This window comes from Pelophylax lessonae (genome assembly GCF_965119305.1).
Source record: "Pelophylax lessonae genome assembly, chromosome: 2".
In the NCBI taxonomy this organism is placed as follows: domain Eukaryota; kingdom Metazoa; phylum Chordata; class Amphibia; order Anura; family Ranidae; genus Pelophylax; species Pelophylax lessonae.
Genome location: NC_138769.1, coordinates 268,729,805 through 268,745,141, shown reverse-complemented (window position 1 = coordinate 268,745,141; position 15,337 = coordinate 268,729,805). Strand labels below are relative to the sequence as shown.

General features: G+C 48.2%; 1 protein-coding gene across 2 annotated transcripts in view; it reads right to left on the bottom strand.

Moving 5' to 3' along the window:
- Positions 1 to 15,337, bottom strand: part of PLEKHA6 (pleckstrin homology domain containing A6) — a 949,845-nt gene that overhangs the window by 583,157 nt on the left and 351,351 nt on the right. For both annotated transcript variants that reach the window (XR_014224910.1, XM_082245107.1), the window contains exon 9: positions 2,760 to 2,846. Coding sequence is in view for 1 of the 2 variants with exons in the window: in XM_082245107.1 (XP_082101233.1) it covers positions 2,760 to 2,846 (87 nt within the window). In the remaining variant the exon portion in view is untranslated. The remainder of the gene's footprint in view (positions 1 to 2,759; positions 2,847 to 15,337) is intronic.

Here is a 15,337-nt window from a genome sequence, read left to right as displayed (position 1 = left end):
CCAAATCCCCAGCTAGTTTGTCTTTTATCCACATTATGTCTTCACTTTGAGCACTGTGTGCATCTACTAGGGTTTTGTAAAGATTGGGAGTATTCTCCTAAGGCCTGCTCCACCTGATCTACTCTATCCCCCACAGCATGTACCTCTCTGCGGCATTGGGATACAGAGGCCACAAGATCTTGGTGCAGGGAGTCCCTGAGAGACATGAGCATCTCTTTGAGCACAATGTCCGAGATGGGTTGCCCTCTGGTGGGGAATCCAGCAATAGGGTCTCTGGAATTCCTGGGGGTAGATGGAGAGAGGGCGGCTTCACTAACCTCCATGTCAGGCAGACCAGCTTCTGCATCGTGCGAACCTGTACGTGGATGGGACTTGGCAGGTCTCCTAGCAGATGGGGTGGATGCTCCGGATGATGACCCACTATGGATAGAGTCTCTATCTAGGAGGGGAGCCTCGGATGGATGAGGATTAGCAAAGGCCGCGGGATCGCAGGCCGCCGCCATCTTGGAGCGTGCGCCGCTGTGTGAAGGAGCCGGCCAGCTTGCGAAGCTGAACCGGCGGGTCGAGCTTCTTCCGCGGCATGTCCGGAGGTTCCGGATGCTTTCCTGCTCCGGATGATGCTGGCAGAACGGTCGTGGGCGCTGTCAGTGTGTGTTTGTCCCGGCAGTCTGGCGGAGCTCCTCTCCTAAGCAGCCATCACGGAGCTCGGACGCCACGTCTCCACCGCCACCATTTTCAATGGTAAATAAACGCAAAATGGCAGCAGGACTACACAAATATGGCAACCATGCATTGAGCACACAGGCTACAAGAAAATGGCGGCCCCACAAGGGATCCCTAGGCCTCAGAAAACAGAAAAGGCAGGAAGGAGGGGCCTGGCAGGAACCCCCACCAGGTACAACCCCCCCACAGCCGATCGCCCAGTTGCCTACAGCACACCCCCCCCCTACATCGCCACTACAGCTCCTAGCCCCAACCCCAGGAGGTGGACCAGATCACCCCACAGCCCCAGTGTAAGTGAAGGGGGGAGGGGGGGGCGAGATGGCCTACAGAGACCACCAGACCGATGAGGGGGTGAAAGGAGGGGAACCTGGGGGGGAGGTCTGCGCGCACTCGCTGGCTAGACTGGGGTGACCAATGGATCTAGATTATCCAGCCTGTTGCCCAGTCTGGCAGATGATTGTAGATCCAACAGGAAAAAAATAAAAAAATCTATTTATAAACCAAAGATTGCCAGGACCAGAGATCCCAGCAAGGAACTAGGCCCTTACTCCTGACTAGGCAAAAAAAGTACCTATAGCAGAGAGAGGGAGTATACCCCCTGAAACTGCCCATAGGCGTAGCCAGACTTTTTTTCTGCCTAGAGTCCTACTTCTGTAGGGGGCAGGATAACCTAATGGTTAAAAAGATCAGGGGCTTTGTATGTCAATGAATGAAAGAAAAATACTGATTTTAATTTGTAAACATGTGTCAGAAATAGGCTTGGTCCTTAAGTGGTTAAATACCCAACCATGGGTATTCAGGGAAGATCCAGTATTTTGTATTTTTTTTTTTTTTATTAAAAATTTGGGCCTTTAGCACGCAGGCAAAAAGAGCACCCCGCATGACCTATGAACAGCAGGATCAGTTGCAGGTCTTGCCCTTTTTGTGACCCTCTTAATGAAGTGACCAAGGTGGCCACCTCTTCTAGCTTTCCTTCAGCCTGGCGCTGTCTAAGTCAGAAGCCTTTATTTTTTTAGTAAATCAATCTCAATTTCAGCACAAACTCCACATACACAGTAAAACCATGGTTTGAGAGTAACTTGGTTTGAGAGCGCTTTGCAAGACAAGCACATTTTTTAAATAAATTTTGACTTGATATACAAGCGATGTCTTGATATACAAGTAGTGTCATGTATAAAAAAAGAAGAGAGGAGCCTCTAAAGTGTAGTAATATGGTTACATTTAATGAAGGTTCAATATTTAGCAACTCACATGGTTGATGAATAAAACAGGCACATCCAAGTATGCAGGCATCTGTGGTAAAGCTGTCCACATAGACCATCCTCTGTACAGCCATCTTCATCATCCCTTCCCCGCTGCACTCCACGAGTGATTCAAAGCCTCACTTTCAGATCACTCTACTGCAGGCTATTCTTCCTGGTCACTATTGCAGACTGACAGTGGTGAGAGCAGGTGGTTCAGAAGATGGTCTATGTGGACAGCTTTACCCCGGATGCCTGCAAACTTAGGTGTGCCTATTTTAATCATCAACCATGTGAGTTGCTAAATGTTGAACCTTCATTAAATGTAACCATTTTGCTACACTTAGAGGCTCCTCTCATCTCTCTTATACTCTGTAGCTCTGCTAGATTTTGTTTCTAATCGCCTTGGGAAGGCTGCATATTGTGGATGGACATTTTATGGTTACACAACCTATTACATTGCTAAAATCTTAGTATATAGACTATAAACTGAAGAACTTGTGGAACAAATCATCTGAGTTTCCATTATTTCTTATGGGGAAATTCGCTTTGATATAAGAGTGCTTTGGATTACAAGCATGTTTCCAGAACGAACTATGCTCGCAATCCAAGGTATAGTAACTGACAGGAACAGGACAATGGAGAGTTGCAGTGTTACAAAGATATCAGTGAAATTATACTAGCACAATACACAGCTTAGAGACATCTAACAAAATGATACTAGCACAATACACAGCTTAGAGACATCTAACAAATTGTATCTACATGCTTTCCTCCTGCAATTTAGCAACTTACCATTTTGTCATGCAGAGGTGGGGAAGCTGGGTAGCTGTCAGAGTATGCTCCTGCAGGCAGCGGGCGTCTGTCTCCTAAATAATCATACTAAATAAAGAGATTGGAGATTTTATACATTTTAATTATTTTAATTAACCTTTCTCAGATGCAAAACAATATCTGCTTCAGTTTATATACACATTGAAGCATACTTTAAAGTTTGAATCTGTCCTTTTAGACTATATAATATTTTGTAAGTTTCTAATCATATGCAATTCTGTTTAATGTTATATATATTTATCTGTACCTACGTTAGACATATAAGCATACTGATAAATGCATAATACATACATTGGTATTGCCAATCCAAAGTCCCAGGGAGAGAAAAAAAATGTTTTACTGTTTAGGCCTGTTCAAAAACCAATGGATAAAAGGAAATGAGCAACCAACTAAGTCAATTTTATGAATGTTGCTATTGACAACTCCTGTTTTATTTTCCCCATCTTCATTAATAAGCTTCTATGACTAATGCATTTTTAAAGCCGAATGCCTAGTACACAGGATGAGAGAATCAGACCAAAAATACCACTTTCGAAGCGATCGTCCGATAATCTGATTGTTAGTAGACATCTTTCAAGAGCTGATCAGTTCATGAGAAATTATCCGAAGGGACAAGAACAAAAATGACCAAAAAAGCGCATGTTTAGAAATGGAATAATACATTACAATACATTACATCATCAAAGGAAGTTGTATTCTGTCTTAAAGTGTCTGTTACCCTAAACAAAAAAAAAATCCTGTTCCTTTAAATCGTTATACAGCACAGTGCTGTAATACCTAGCTGATGCTGCCTGGCTATACCCTCCCCTATGTAAACTGACCACAGTATATCATGGTCACGGAGTCCTGTCACTGTGGTCAGTTTACGTGCCTCTGTCAGCCGCAGCCCTGCTCTCTGTCTCCGGTGTCCTCTCTCCCTCCCCTCCCTGCCTGTCAGCTCCCCGATCCTCCCCTCCTGCTGTAAAAAAAAAACAGTTTGCTCTTTCTATAGTTCCTTCTATTATACAACATTAAGCTTCCAAGTGTATGCCATTTATAAAAAATATAAAAGTATAAAAAATAGAAGAATTTCGGCGCTACTTAAAGTTAGAAATAGCAGCCAGCATTAATCAAAAATTGACAAGAAAATGTAAAACAAAAATGCAGCGCTAAAATGCATGTATACAGTCCACAGTATAACATAAGTCCACTTGTAGATGGTATGTGAAGTGTTCAATAACAGAAGACACCTTGACAAGTGAAGATCTATAGATACTGGTGAGTGAGACCAGGACGATAAGCACCTCCACCACACAGAGAAAAGCCGATTGGCCTCTTACCAGATAGCCGTGACCGCTGCTCTCACAGTGGTCATAAAATGCCTTATGGTCATATAGGAGATCAGCCCCGGAAACACTCAGTGGAAAATCCCAGAAGATCCAGGAGCCAGGCCAGATCATATAACCCCTCTCCCGTATGTCAAAAACACAAAAAGGGGGAAGGCCATAGTGTAATACGTTCCAAAAATGAAAGTTTATTAAAATTAAATGCACTCACCGAGCATATGTAAAAACCAGCCTTCAATGAATGTGTCAGATGTATATAGAACCGCTATAAAAATATGCTGTATAATACATTATTTACGAGCGCCGCTCACGTGACTGCCAGCCGGTCTCCTCCTCTCCTTGTCCTGGCTGACAGCAGTGGGGGATACCCAGCTCCTCCCCCTGCAGCTAGCTATCAGATCGGGAGAGGAGACCAGTGTTCAGTCATGTGAGCGCCAAGTGGCGCTCGTAAATAAGGTATTATACAACATATTTTTAATAATGACATCCACTGAGGAGCTTAATGTTATCTAATAGAGGGAACTGTGAAAAGAAAAAAAAGTGGCTTAAAAACCACAGAATTTTTGTAACTCTAGTAACCTATTCGTTTTCGATATGAGACTAGCTTGCAAACAAATACAGGGGATCATTCATTCGAAATTCTCATCATGTGTACCAGGCTTAACTTCAGGCAATAAAGAAGAATTTGGTGTAAACTCTACATACTGTACTTGAGTACAGTACAGGACACAGGAAACACTTCATAGACCTTGGGTTATATGTTGCTACCTTTAGTTAGCAAGCAATAGAAAGATCACAGAGAAGAGAGGGGAGGGACCTGTGTTCTGTACTGTACTCAAAGGTACATCATTTACAAGTACGTCAAAATTCCTCTTATCTTTTTTTTACAAAACAGAATGTTCTTTTATTGAACCAAAAACATGGCAGATAATTTACAGAATGGGGTGCAGAAATAAAATCAATAATAAGAATTTAAAAAAAGAAAAAAATGAAGCAGAGCATCGCACTTTAAACAGAGGTTATTAACAGGCTTCTACAGCAAGGGCTTAACAGGCACCCATCACACGTTCACTGTTAAGCCACAGGTAGTACGTGGAATACATTCCATCCAGAGCAGCTCGATTCTGCGCCGCTGCTGCCACCGACAGAAGACTACATCACTCACAAGGGGAGACTACCCCTACTGGGCTGTCCATGGCTGCCACACCTTCTCAAACTTCCTAGGGCAGTTGCTGTTTATATAGCAGGTATAGACCGATATGGTTTTTTCAGGGCCGATACCAATATTTTGGTCACAACGTATCAGTATCCGCCGATATGGGCCAATATTTTGTACATTTAAAGTTTTGAAAAAAAAAACAATTTTTGACACAAATCTGGTACTGAACATGTTAATTTTTGTTTAATGCTTAATGGCTGGCTTGCTGGCACCCTGTACTGGGTGGCTGGCTGGCACTCTCTGGTGGGTGGCTGGCTGTCTGGCAACCTGTGATGGGTGGCTGGCTTGCTGGCACCCTGTGGTGGATGGCTGGCTGGCACCCTGTGGTGGGTGGCTGGCTAGCTGGCACCCTGTGGTGGATGGCTGGCTGTCTGGCACCCTGTGGTGGATGGATGGCTGGCTGGCTGGCACCCTGTGGTGGATGGATGGCTGGCACCCTGTGGTGGGCGACTGGCTGGCACCCTGTGGTAGGTGGGTGGCTGGCACAGGGGCTGTGGGTGGCTGGCTGGTACAGGGTCTGTGGGTGGCTGGCTGGTACAGGGCCTGTGGGCAGCTGGCTGTCTGGCACCCTGTCAGTGGGTGGCTGGCTGTCTGACACCCTGTGGTGGGTGGCTGGCTGTCTGACACCCTGTGGTGGGTGGCTGGCACAGGGGCTGTGGGTGGCTGGCTGGTACAGGGCCAGTGGGTGGCTGGCTGGTTCAGTGGCTGTGGCTGGCAGGCATAGGGCCTGTGGGTGGCTGGCTGGCTCGCTGGTACAGGGCCTGTGGGTGGCTGGCTGGCTCGCTGGTACAGTGTCTGTGGCTGGCTGGCTGGCTCAGAGTCTGTGGATGTGGGTGGCTGGCTGCCACTAGGTTGCTGTGGGTGGGTGTATGGCTGTGATACACCCCCGCGAGACAAGTCCCGACTCCAGACGAGGCTGTCCAAGGCAATAGAGGTGGCCTAAGAAGGCAGAATGACGTCACAAAAATATCAGCAATATCGGCCAGTTCCGGGGGCCGATACCGATATATCGGGGGAAAGTGCTTATCACCCCCTGATATAGCGACCTTACTGATAATCGGTCTATCCCTATTATATAGGTCAACTTCTAAAGAGGAGGAGCAGAAATAACGGATTTTTTTCCCACAAACCTACTGAGGGAGGGGAACGGGAATGCCACCCGAGGACAATTTCCCTCTTGGCATAATAAAATAGGTATGCAAGCAACAGTTTGGTGCATCTAGGTCTCTGCTAATAGGGCCAGTTCGGGGGATACTGGGAGAGACAGCTGGAGGCAGAAATTAATATGTACAACCACTGCTTCCCAGAATTGGGCCACCTGCGGACAGGTCCAAAACATGAATATAGGTACCCACATTATCCCCACAGCGAGTACATTCCTGTGACTTAGAGGGATTTAGACTATGTAACCTCTGGGGGTATAGCAAACCCTATGTAGAAATTTAATCTGAATAAGCTTATCTCTCGAAGAGATCAAAAATCTGGTACTATCCTCAAAGCAACCCTCCCAGTCCTCCCTATCAAGATCAGGCAAGTCTGTCTTCCAAAGGACCCATAAATCGCTCCATCTTGGGGGAGTTAGTACTGAGCAGGGCAAGGTAGAGGGCCGACAAGAGTATATATAAGGTTTCTTGCACCAGGAGTTCCTCAATTAGGTCCATAGGTAGGTCCAGAGGGGTAGAGAATTGGGCTCGGGCCGCATGACGCAGTTGGAAGTAACTGGGAATTTAGGAGAAGGTGAGGTAAGGTGGCGCTGCCTAATAAATGTAATAAATAAAATGTGATGCTCACAAGAATAAATAAAAATAATTCGGGATTTGCGGCCCCTACTGCTTCGGATGCCTACGAACATTGTTTTTATGCGAGTACCTGTCTTTTATTTAATCTAATAAAGCGAATTTAAATGGTACATCACTATATTAGCGCTTCTTCTTTCCATATCACCGTCTGACTGAGTAATAAGAGGAGATCCTAATATCTGGGTGAAGGGGTTCTTCCCCCCCAGGAGTCCCACATAACCTTGGCTAAGAGGATACTACACTAAGGCTTGTTACCCCTGCAGGGGTATATACCTCCGGTGAGTGCGGGATCAATTGGAGGGGTGCACCTGTGTGTCTCACCCATCACCTAAACAAGTTTTGGATCACTGGGATCACCTCACCAGCATTTTTACAACTGCTTTGTCACTGCCTAGAGAATACCACGTTTTTATATCACTTACTCACCTAGCAACTAAAGGACTACTAATTTACTTATCGGATCATCATATGTTTTTTGCATGAACAATATTTATATATTTTTATACATTTTTTCAATATTTATTTATTATTTGCTTGAATTGGCACAAATTGTGATATATATATATATATATTTATTGCATTATTTTGCACTGATCACCTTGATTGGCACAAATTCCAATATATACTTTATTATTGCAGTATTTTGCACTGATTATATTCTTGTATTCAGGGTACATATTACCCACACTTATTTATTGTGTTTTTTAATATTTTCTCACGGGTTCAATACAGCATTTATTTATTTACTTTTTATTTTCAACACTGAGCAACACCCTAACTAGGGGATCACCCTGGTTATTAAATTTGTTTCGCTCTCTCACATATGCACTTTAGAATTTTGGATTAACCAATTATATGCCAGTCAACACCATAGCACTTTATATTTATTTTTATTTATTCTTGTGAGCATCACATTTTATTTATTACACTAATTAGGCAGTGCCACCTTACCTCACCTTCTCCTATATACCTAGATATAGCTTTCGGGGCTATATTTTGGGGTTGGCTGCAGCCTTTTCTTCCTTTTCCTTGTCCAAAAGCGCGGAAATCCTCTACCCTCAAATAACTGGGAATTTAAACTTGGTCCTATGGGTAGAGAAGGAAATTAATCCTCCCCCTGAGTATATGTCCCGGAGGGTCTTCACCCTATGCTTGGCCCATATTTGGGGATCCGGCATGGAATGGAAATGTGAAAGATTGGGGTTCCCCTAAAGTGGACAGAAGGGTGACAGGAACAGGCTGTCAGGTCTAAGGAATCTATGCCTGGCAACCCCCCATACCTTGAGCGTCGTTCTAGTGGGGAGTGAAAGATTGGAGTAGGTCCGCTGGCCTCTGTAGACCAAGTTCCCTAGCTCACGAAGGGAGCCCAAAACAACCGCCTCCAGGCACACGGCTGATCGCATAAACCACCACTGGACCGTTACAAGGGTAGCTGCCCAATAGTATGTACGGTAGTCCGGTAATGCAAATCCCCCACATCACCCCAGGGAGGAACAGGGTCGATTTTGCCAATGGAGGGAAAGCACCCCCCCCCCCCCCCCAGATGAAGGTTCCCACGCTGCCATCTCCCTAAAAAAAGAGTTTGGTAGCCTGATAGGGCAATTACGGAAAAAAAAAAAAAAATTGGGGAGAAAAATAATTTTAAGGAGGTTGATCCTACTCATGAGATTCAAGGGTAGAGAGGCTAATGAGGCACATTTGGACCGTAGTTGAGAAAGTAGCGGAGCCAGGTTAAGGTCAGTGAAACTTTTAAGGTCCCTCCCTATCTGGACAAAATTCATGTACCCAAGCCTGGAGGGTGACAGCTGCCTCTACGCTAGCCTGGGGATCCAAAGGAAAGGTGGTTGACTTGGCCCAATTTATACATATACCCGAAAATCTGCCAAATTCATTAAACAGAGCCAGGGCTGCCTGTAAAGAGGAGCAAGCGTCGTTTAGATATAGGAGGGCATCATCCATGTAAAGAGATATCTTTTCTATCAAGGCAACGATCTGGAGGCCCTCAACCGCAGGTGACTCCCGAATGAGAATGGCCAATGGCTCCATAGCTAGCGCAAAGAGGGATGGGGACAAAGGACATCCCTGGCGGGTCCCCCTCTGCATCAGGAAGGCCTCCGATAATCTGTTGTTAGTCCAGACCCGAGCTCTAGGGGCCTGATATAACATCCCTACCCACTGAAGGAAATTAGGTCCAAAGCCAAATCGACGTAGAACCTCCCATAAGAACCTCCATTCCACCAAATCAAATACCTTTTCCACGTTGAGAGAGCCAATAACCCATCATTCCCTATTGCTGTGGTCAATTGAGAGATTAAGAAAAAGGTGTCTAGGGTTGAGGTCAGTACCCTTCCCAAGCATGAATCCAGTTTGACCGGCATGAATTAGCTCCTCAAGTACCGTAGAGAGTCGATTAGTCAGAATTTTTCGCCGAAATCTTAGTGTCTACATTGAGTGATATCGGTCTGTTTGAGGAGAATTCCTCTGGGTCCTTTCCTGGTTTGGGCACTAACACCACCACTGCCTTATTCATAGAGTCAGGTAGAGCACCAGACTGAAAGAATTGCTCAAATAAAAGGAGAGTCTGGGGTCAAGTAGGTCAAGGTGTTGCGAATAAAATTTAGTCGGGAGCCCGTCTACACCAGGATTTATACCGGATTGGAGTTGACCCACAGCTATCTGCACTTCTTCTAGCAAAATGTCTTGATCTAAACGAGAGCAGGTCTCCGGGTCAAGTTTAGGGAACTCAACATTGGCCAGATAGGATGATAATTCCTGAGAGTTGTATACTATACGGGATAAATACAGGTCGCAATAATATTGCAGGCATCTGCAATAAATAAAATTTTGTTATGGTGAGGTCAGTAGGTATAAATTGTGTATGGTGAGGTCAGTAGGTTCCCGGTAGAGTCCTTAATACCCCTGTGAGTGGTGGCATATTGTCCCTTAGCTAACTATGCTAGAAGTCTACCGTTTTTATTCCCATGTTCAAAGACTCTTTGTGCAGTATTTAAGATAGACTTCTGAGTCATCTCTGCTCATAAAAGTGAGACCTCTCTCAATGCATGTTGCCAGGCCCCATAAGCTCCCCGATCAGGATGTGCCACATATGCAGCCTCCCTTTGCCTATCCTCCTCCTCCAGCGATTTAAGAGAATGTTCAGACTCCCTGGGTGCAGTAGCAATGTGTGAAGCCAGCGATAACCACACCATCAACGGGGCATTATCAGAGACTCCCCTATGCAGTATAACAGCCTCCGAAGCATGGCCGGACTGGTAAACACCAAGTCTATACGGGATAACGTCTGGAAAGAGGATTTGTGGCACGTAAAATCCGTCTCTGGGAAGCAAGTGTCGCCATACATCGGTAAGAATGAAGGTACATGCCCATTGGGCCAGGCCGGCAGACCAGCGAGTCACAGGGCGGAGCTTGTCCAGATCCCGGCAAGGAGTCAAATTAAAGTCACCCAATAATAGAACTCCCTCAGCCCCATAAGCAATAACGATCTGCATATTAGAAAGCAGTGAAACATCCACCGGAGGTGGTAAATACACTCTCACTGGGGCGTGTCCAAGATGGCCGACGGAGTGAGAGAGCTCCGTGTGGACCGCCGCTGCTTACCTGGTCCCTGCACCTACCGACCTTCTTGAGCTGCTCTCCCGACCCGCGCTGTGGCGGTGGAGGTGATGCGCCGAAGCTCCCGCTCCTCTCACCACCCGAAGTCCGGTAAATCCTCCTCCGCTGCCGTCCCCAAGGCCCTTCCCGCCAGACGCTCTAACATGGCGTCCCAGACGGATGGTGCGGACCCGACCCAGCGCGACTCGGAGCACTTCACTGCCCTGATGCTGGCTATTAACACTTGCCAGGCCACCCTAACGGGTAAGATTGACTCTATCCAGTCCGACATTGGTCTCCTGCGGAGGGACATGGATAAATTCCGCACCCGCATGACGGAGGTTGAGCGCCGGGTGGGGGAGGCGGAGGACACTATTCATGAGCACACTGGTATCCTCCACACCCTGAAAGTCAAGGTGAAGTCTTTGGAGTCCAGGGGAGAAGATGCGGAGAATCGTAATAGGAGGAATAATCTCCGGGTGGTCGGCCTTCCTGAGGGGGCTGATGGTCCCCGACCCCGCGTCCTTCACTGAGCGCCTGCTGCGCTCCCTCCTTCCTCAGGCACAGTTCTCCCCATTTTTCGTGGTGGAGAGGGCGCACAGAATGCCTACTGGCCCGCAGGCCCCCGGGGTCCCCACCACGCACATTTATCTTCCGCCTTCTCAACTTTCGCGACAGGGATCTGGTCCTGCGGGAGGCTAGGAAGTTGGATTCCCTGCACTTTGAAGCCGCTAAGCTAATGATTTTCCCTGATTACTCTGTGGACACACAAAGGCTCCGCTGCTCCTTTGACCATGTCAAGCTGGATCTTCGTAACAGGAAAATTAAATACAGTATGCTCTTCCCTGCTCGGTTGCGGGTGCAGGATGGGGAGTCGGTCCGGTTCTTTACTTCGCCAGATGAAGCCTCACGCTGGATTGAAACCCTCCCTAGGACCTGAATCATCTCTCCTTGCCCGCCTATTTTCTACGCATTTGGATGGCCTGCGGTAGTCTGGTTGAGACCTGGAGCTTTTATTTTTCTTTCCCCCTTTGTTTTTTCTCCCGGACTACAACTATCTGCCCTGTTGGCCCTCTCACTGATGTCTTCCAAGCCTGTCCTTCGGTATCCTGATACGAGGCCTTGGAACTGGTGTTACTGGATTTACTTTTCATAGTTGTTACTCCTTCTGAAGTTGTCTGCAATCAAGCTTTGTGCCCCCGGACTCTTCGCTGATTCGCTATCCTGCAGGGACCGTGCGTATGTGATTTTCCCATTCTACATGGCGATCCACGTTGGGGCCTGGACTCTGGAACTTGGCCTTACATCACCCTTCGGGGTGCCACTGGTCATTCCCCCGTATGGCAGTTGCCATCCTGGTTTGGGGCTCTGAAACGCGCCCAGGTTTGGGGGGTTGCGTGGGGGGAGGGGGGGGGAGGGGTTTGTTTTGCCTGTTTTTTCTGTTGGGGTTTACTGTGACATATTCTTTTTTGTGGGTTCCTCTTATGCAACGATGGTCTTCTGGGCTGCTCCTGTTGTCTTGGAGCTGCCCTCTACTAATGTTTCTGTCCTCTGGTGCTGTGTGCCTTACCCTTCCCTCCTTCCTGAATGATCCTGGGTAGAGATCCAGACCCCCTTGTGTTGTCCTTCCCTGCTATTATGGACCCCCTAGTCATTGTGTCCTGGAATGTCCGGGGCCTTAACTCCAAATTTAAATGCTCACTTATGTTTGACTACCTGAAGAAATACCGCCCGCCTATCTGCATTCTCCAGGAAACCCACCTGATGGGCAGCAGACTCCTTGCACTTAAGAAACCGTGGGTGGGCTCCCATTACCACTCCACATACTCTTCCTACTGGAGGGGTGTCAGTGTTCTTATCCACAAGTCCCTACATTTTGTTTTACTGGATCTCCACCTTGACCCCGGGGGTAAATATGTTGTACTTCATGCCATGTGTGATAGACTTGAAATGGTTATCACAGGGATCTACAATCCCCCCCCGGCCGCTATGTCTCTTCTCCATACGCTGACCCCGATCCTCGCTCAATACCCTTCTGCCCTTGTGCTGTTGGCCGGTGTCTTTAATATGCCCCCGATCCCTTCAGTGGACAGGATGGGAGGCGATCCAGCCGGGGATTCCCCACTTTCCCGTTGGGCTGAAGTCTATGGCCTCTGGGACGTCTGGCGGTGGAAGCACCCCCACGAGCGGCAGTTTACCTGCCACTCTGCCACTTATGCTACACTCTCCCGTATTGACCTCATGTTGGTCAGCAATCCCCTCCTAGCGCTTACCCTTGAGGCCTCCATCCTCCCTAGGGGCATCTCGGACCATGCTCCTGTGCTCCTGCGGCTCAGCACGGACACGTCTCCTGGGCTCTGCCTTTGGCGGCTGTCTCGGTTCTGGGTGACGGATGAGAGGGTGGCCCCGAGGGTGACGTCTGAACTCCTGGACTTCTGGGTTCACAACAAGGGCACCGCAGACTCGGCCACGACCTGGGATGCATTTAAGGCCTATGCTAGGGGTCAGTACCAACTGCTTATAGGGACGGCTCGTAAAGAATCCTCTCTGGAGCTGGAGGACCTGGAGTCCAAGGCCAAGAGACAGGAAGCGGAGTATGTGGCTACTGGTAATAGAGAGATTTATGGTGCACTGACGATGACCTATAGGGAAATAACCCTCCTCCGCACTGTTTCCTGCAAAAAATTGGTGCTCTCCCAAATGCAGTGTATTTTTGAGCAGGGTGAGCGGACGGGCAGACTGCTGGCATGGCTCTCCAGGGAACGCTCGACCACTACCCACATAGCACGCATTAGGGGGGATGACGGCTCTATCTGCTCGGACCCTAGTCAAATCAACGACCATTTTGCTAGTTTTTATGCCCGACTTTACGCCTCAAGAGTGGACTACACTAATGCTCAATTGGACTCCTTTCTCTCCCTAGTTGACTTCCCTGAGTTGTCTATCGAGGCGGCGAGGCGCTTGGAGGCCCCCTTTACTCTGAAGGAGGTCCAGACGGTGATAGGCTCCCTGCAGACGTGTAAAACTCCCGGCCCCGATGGGCTTCCATCTGAGTTTTTCAAGGCTAATGAGGATGTTCTCCTACCCCACTTCCATGGCCTGGTGAATGAGGTGGCTATTTTAGGTGCCCTTCCCCAGTCCATGGCTCAGGCGGTGATTGTGGTGGTGCCTAAGCCCGGCAAAGATCCTGAATTATGTGGGTCATATAGACCGATTTCCCTGCTCAACGTTGATGCCAAGATCTTTGCTAAACTCCTGGCTATTCGCCTGAATTCTGTGATTTTATCCCTCGTTCACGGAGATCAAACGGGCTTCATGCCGGGCAAGGGCACTGACATCAATCTCCGCCGCCTCTTTACCAATTTGGCATATGTGGGAGACTGCTTCACCGGGTCTTGTAGCTTCATTGGATGCAGAGAAGGCCTTTGACTCCGTAGAGTGGGCCTTTCTCTGGCGGGTGCTTCGATGTTTCGAGGTGGGAGCCAAGTTTATTTCCTGGATTCAACTCCTGTACAACAAACCCATGGCCCGGGTGCGGACGAATGGTATTCTTTCGCCCCCCTTTGAGCTGGGTAGGGGAACCCGACAGGGGTGCCCGCTCTCCCCCTCCCTGTTTGCTTTGGCATTGGAATAGCCACCCCTGGCTATTCTGATAAGGGCCCTCCCCTCTGTTGCGGGGATCCCGGTAGGCCCCTTGATGGAAAAGATCTCCCTCTACGCAGACGACACTTTGCTTTACCTCCCTGATGCGGGGGACTCCTCGCTGCGGCCCTTGAGATTATAGATAGGTTTGGTGGATTCTCGGGAGTCCGGATTAATTGGAATAAATCCCTGCTTTTCTCGCTGTCGCCAACGCCGCCGCCCTCTGTACCCTCCCTTCCATTGTCCTGGGTTCTGAAATTTCGATACCTGGGGATTGGGGTGCAAAGGGACCTCTCCTCCTTCTTGTCGGACAATCTGTACCCTGTGCTCCAACAACTTATACTTAGGTGCCAGGCCTGGAAGACGCTCCCACTCTCCCCTGTAGGTAGAATTAATCTTATTAAGATGACCTTTCTCCCCAAGTTCCTATATATTTTCCGGAATACCCCGGTCCCCATTCCCTTGTCCTTCTTTCGTAAATTGGATACGGTCCTTTCCGCCTTTATTTGGTCTGGTTCTGTTCCCTGGATAGCGAAACAAACACTTCAACTCCCACTTTCGCAGGGAGGACTGGCGTTGCCCTCATTTCGTCAGTACTACTGGGCGGCGGTCTTGGTGACAGTGCGATGGTGGTTTGCCCAATCTCGTTCCAATCCGTCGGTTAATCTCGAGGCGGCCATCCTGGGATCGTACACGGCGCTCAGTAACTTGGTCTATAGAGGCCCTAAGGCACACCCTAACGTGACTGTCCCAATGCGTACCACGGTTTTGGTCTGGAGACAGGTGTCGGAGGCAGTTTCGGGTACTGGGGATGTCTCCCCCCATACTCCTCTCTGGGGGAACCCTTGTCTCCCTAATTTCTATTCCATTCCTGATCCAGCTCTTTGGGCCAGATACGGAATCAAGAAATTGGAACATATTATGCCGGAGGGTACCCTGCGT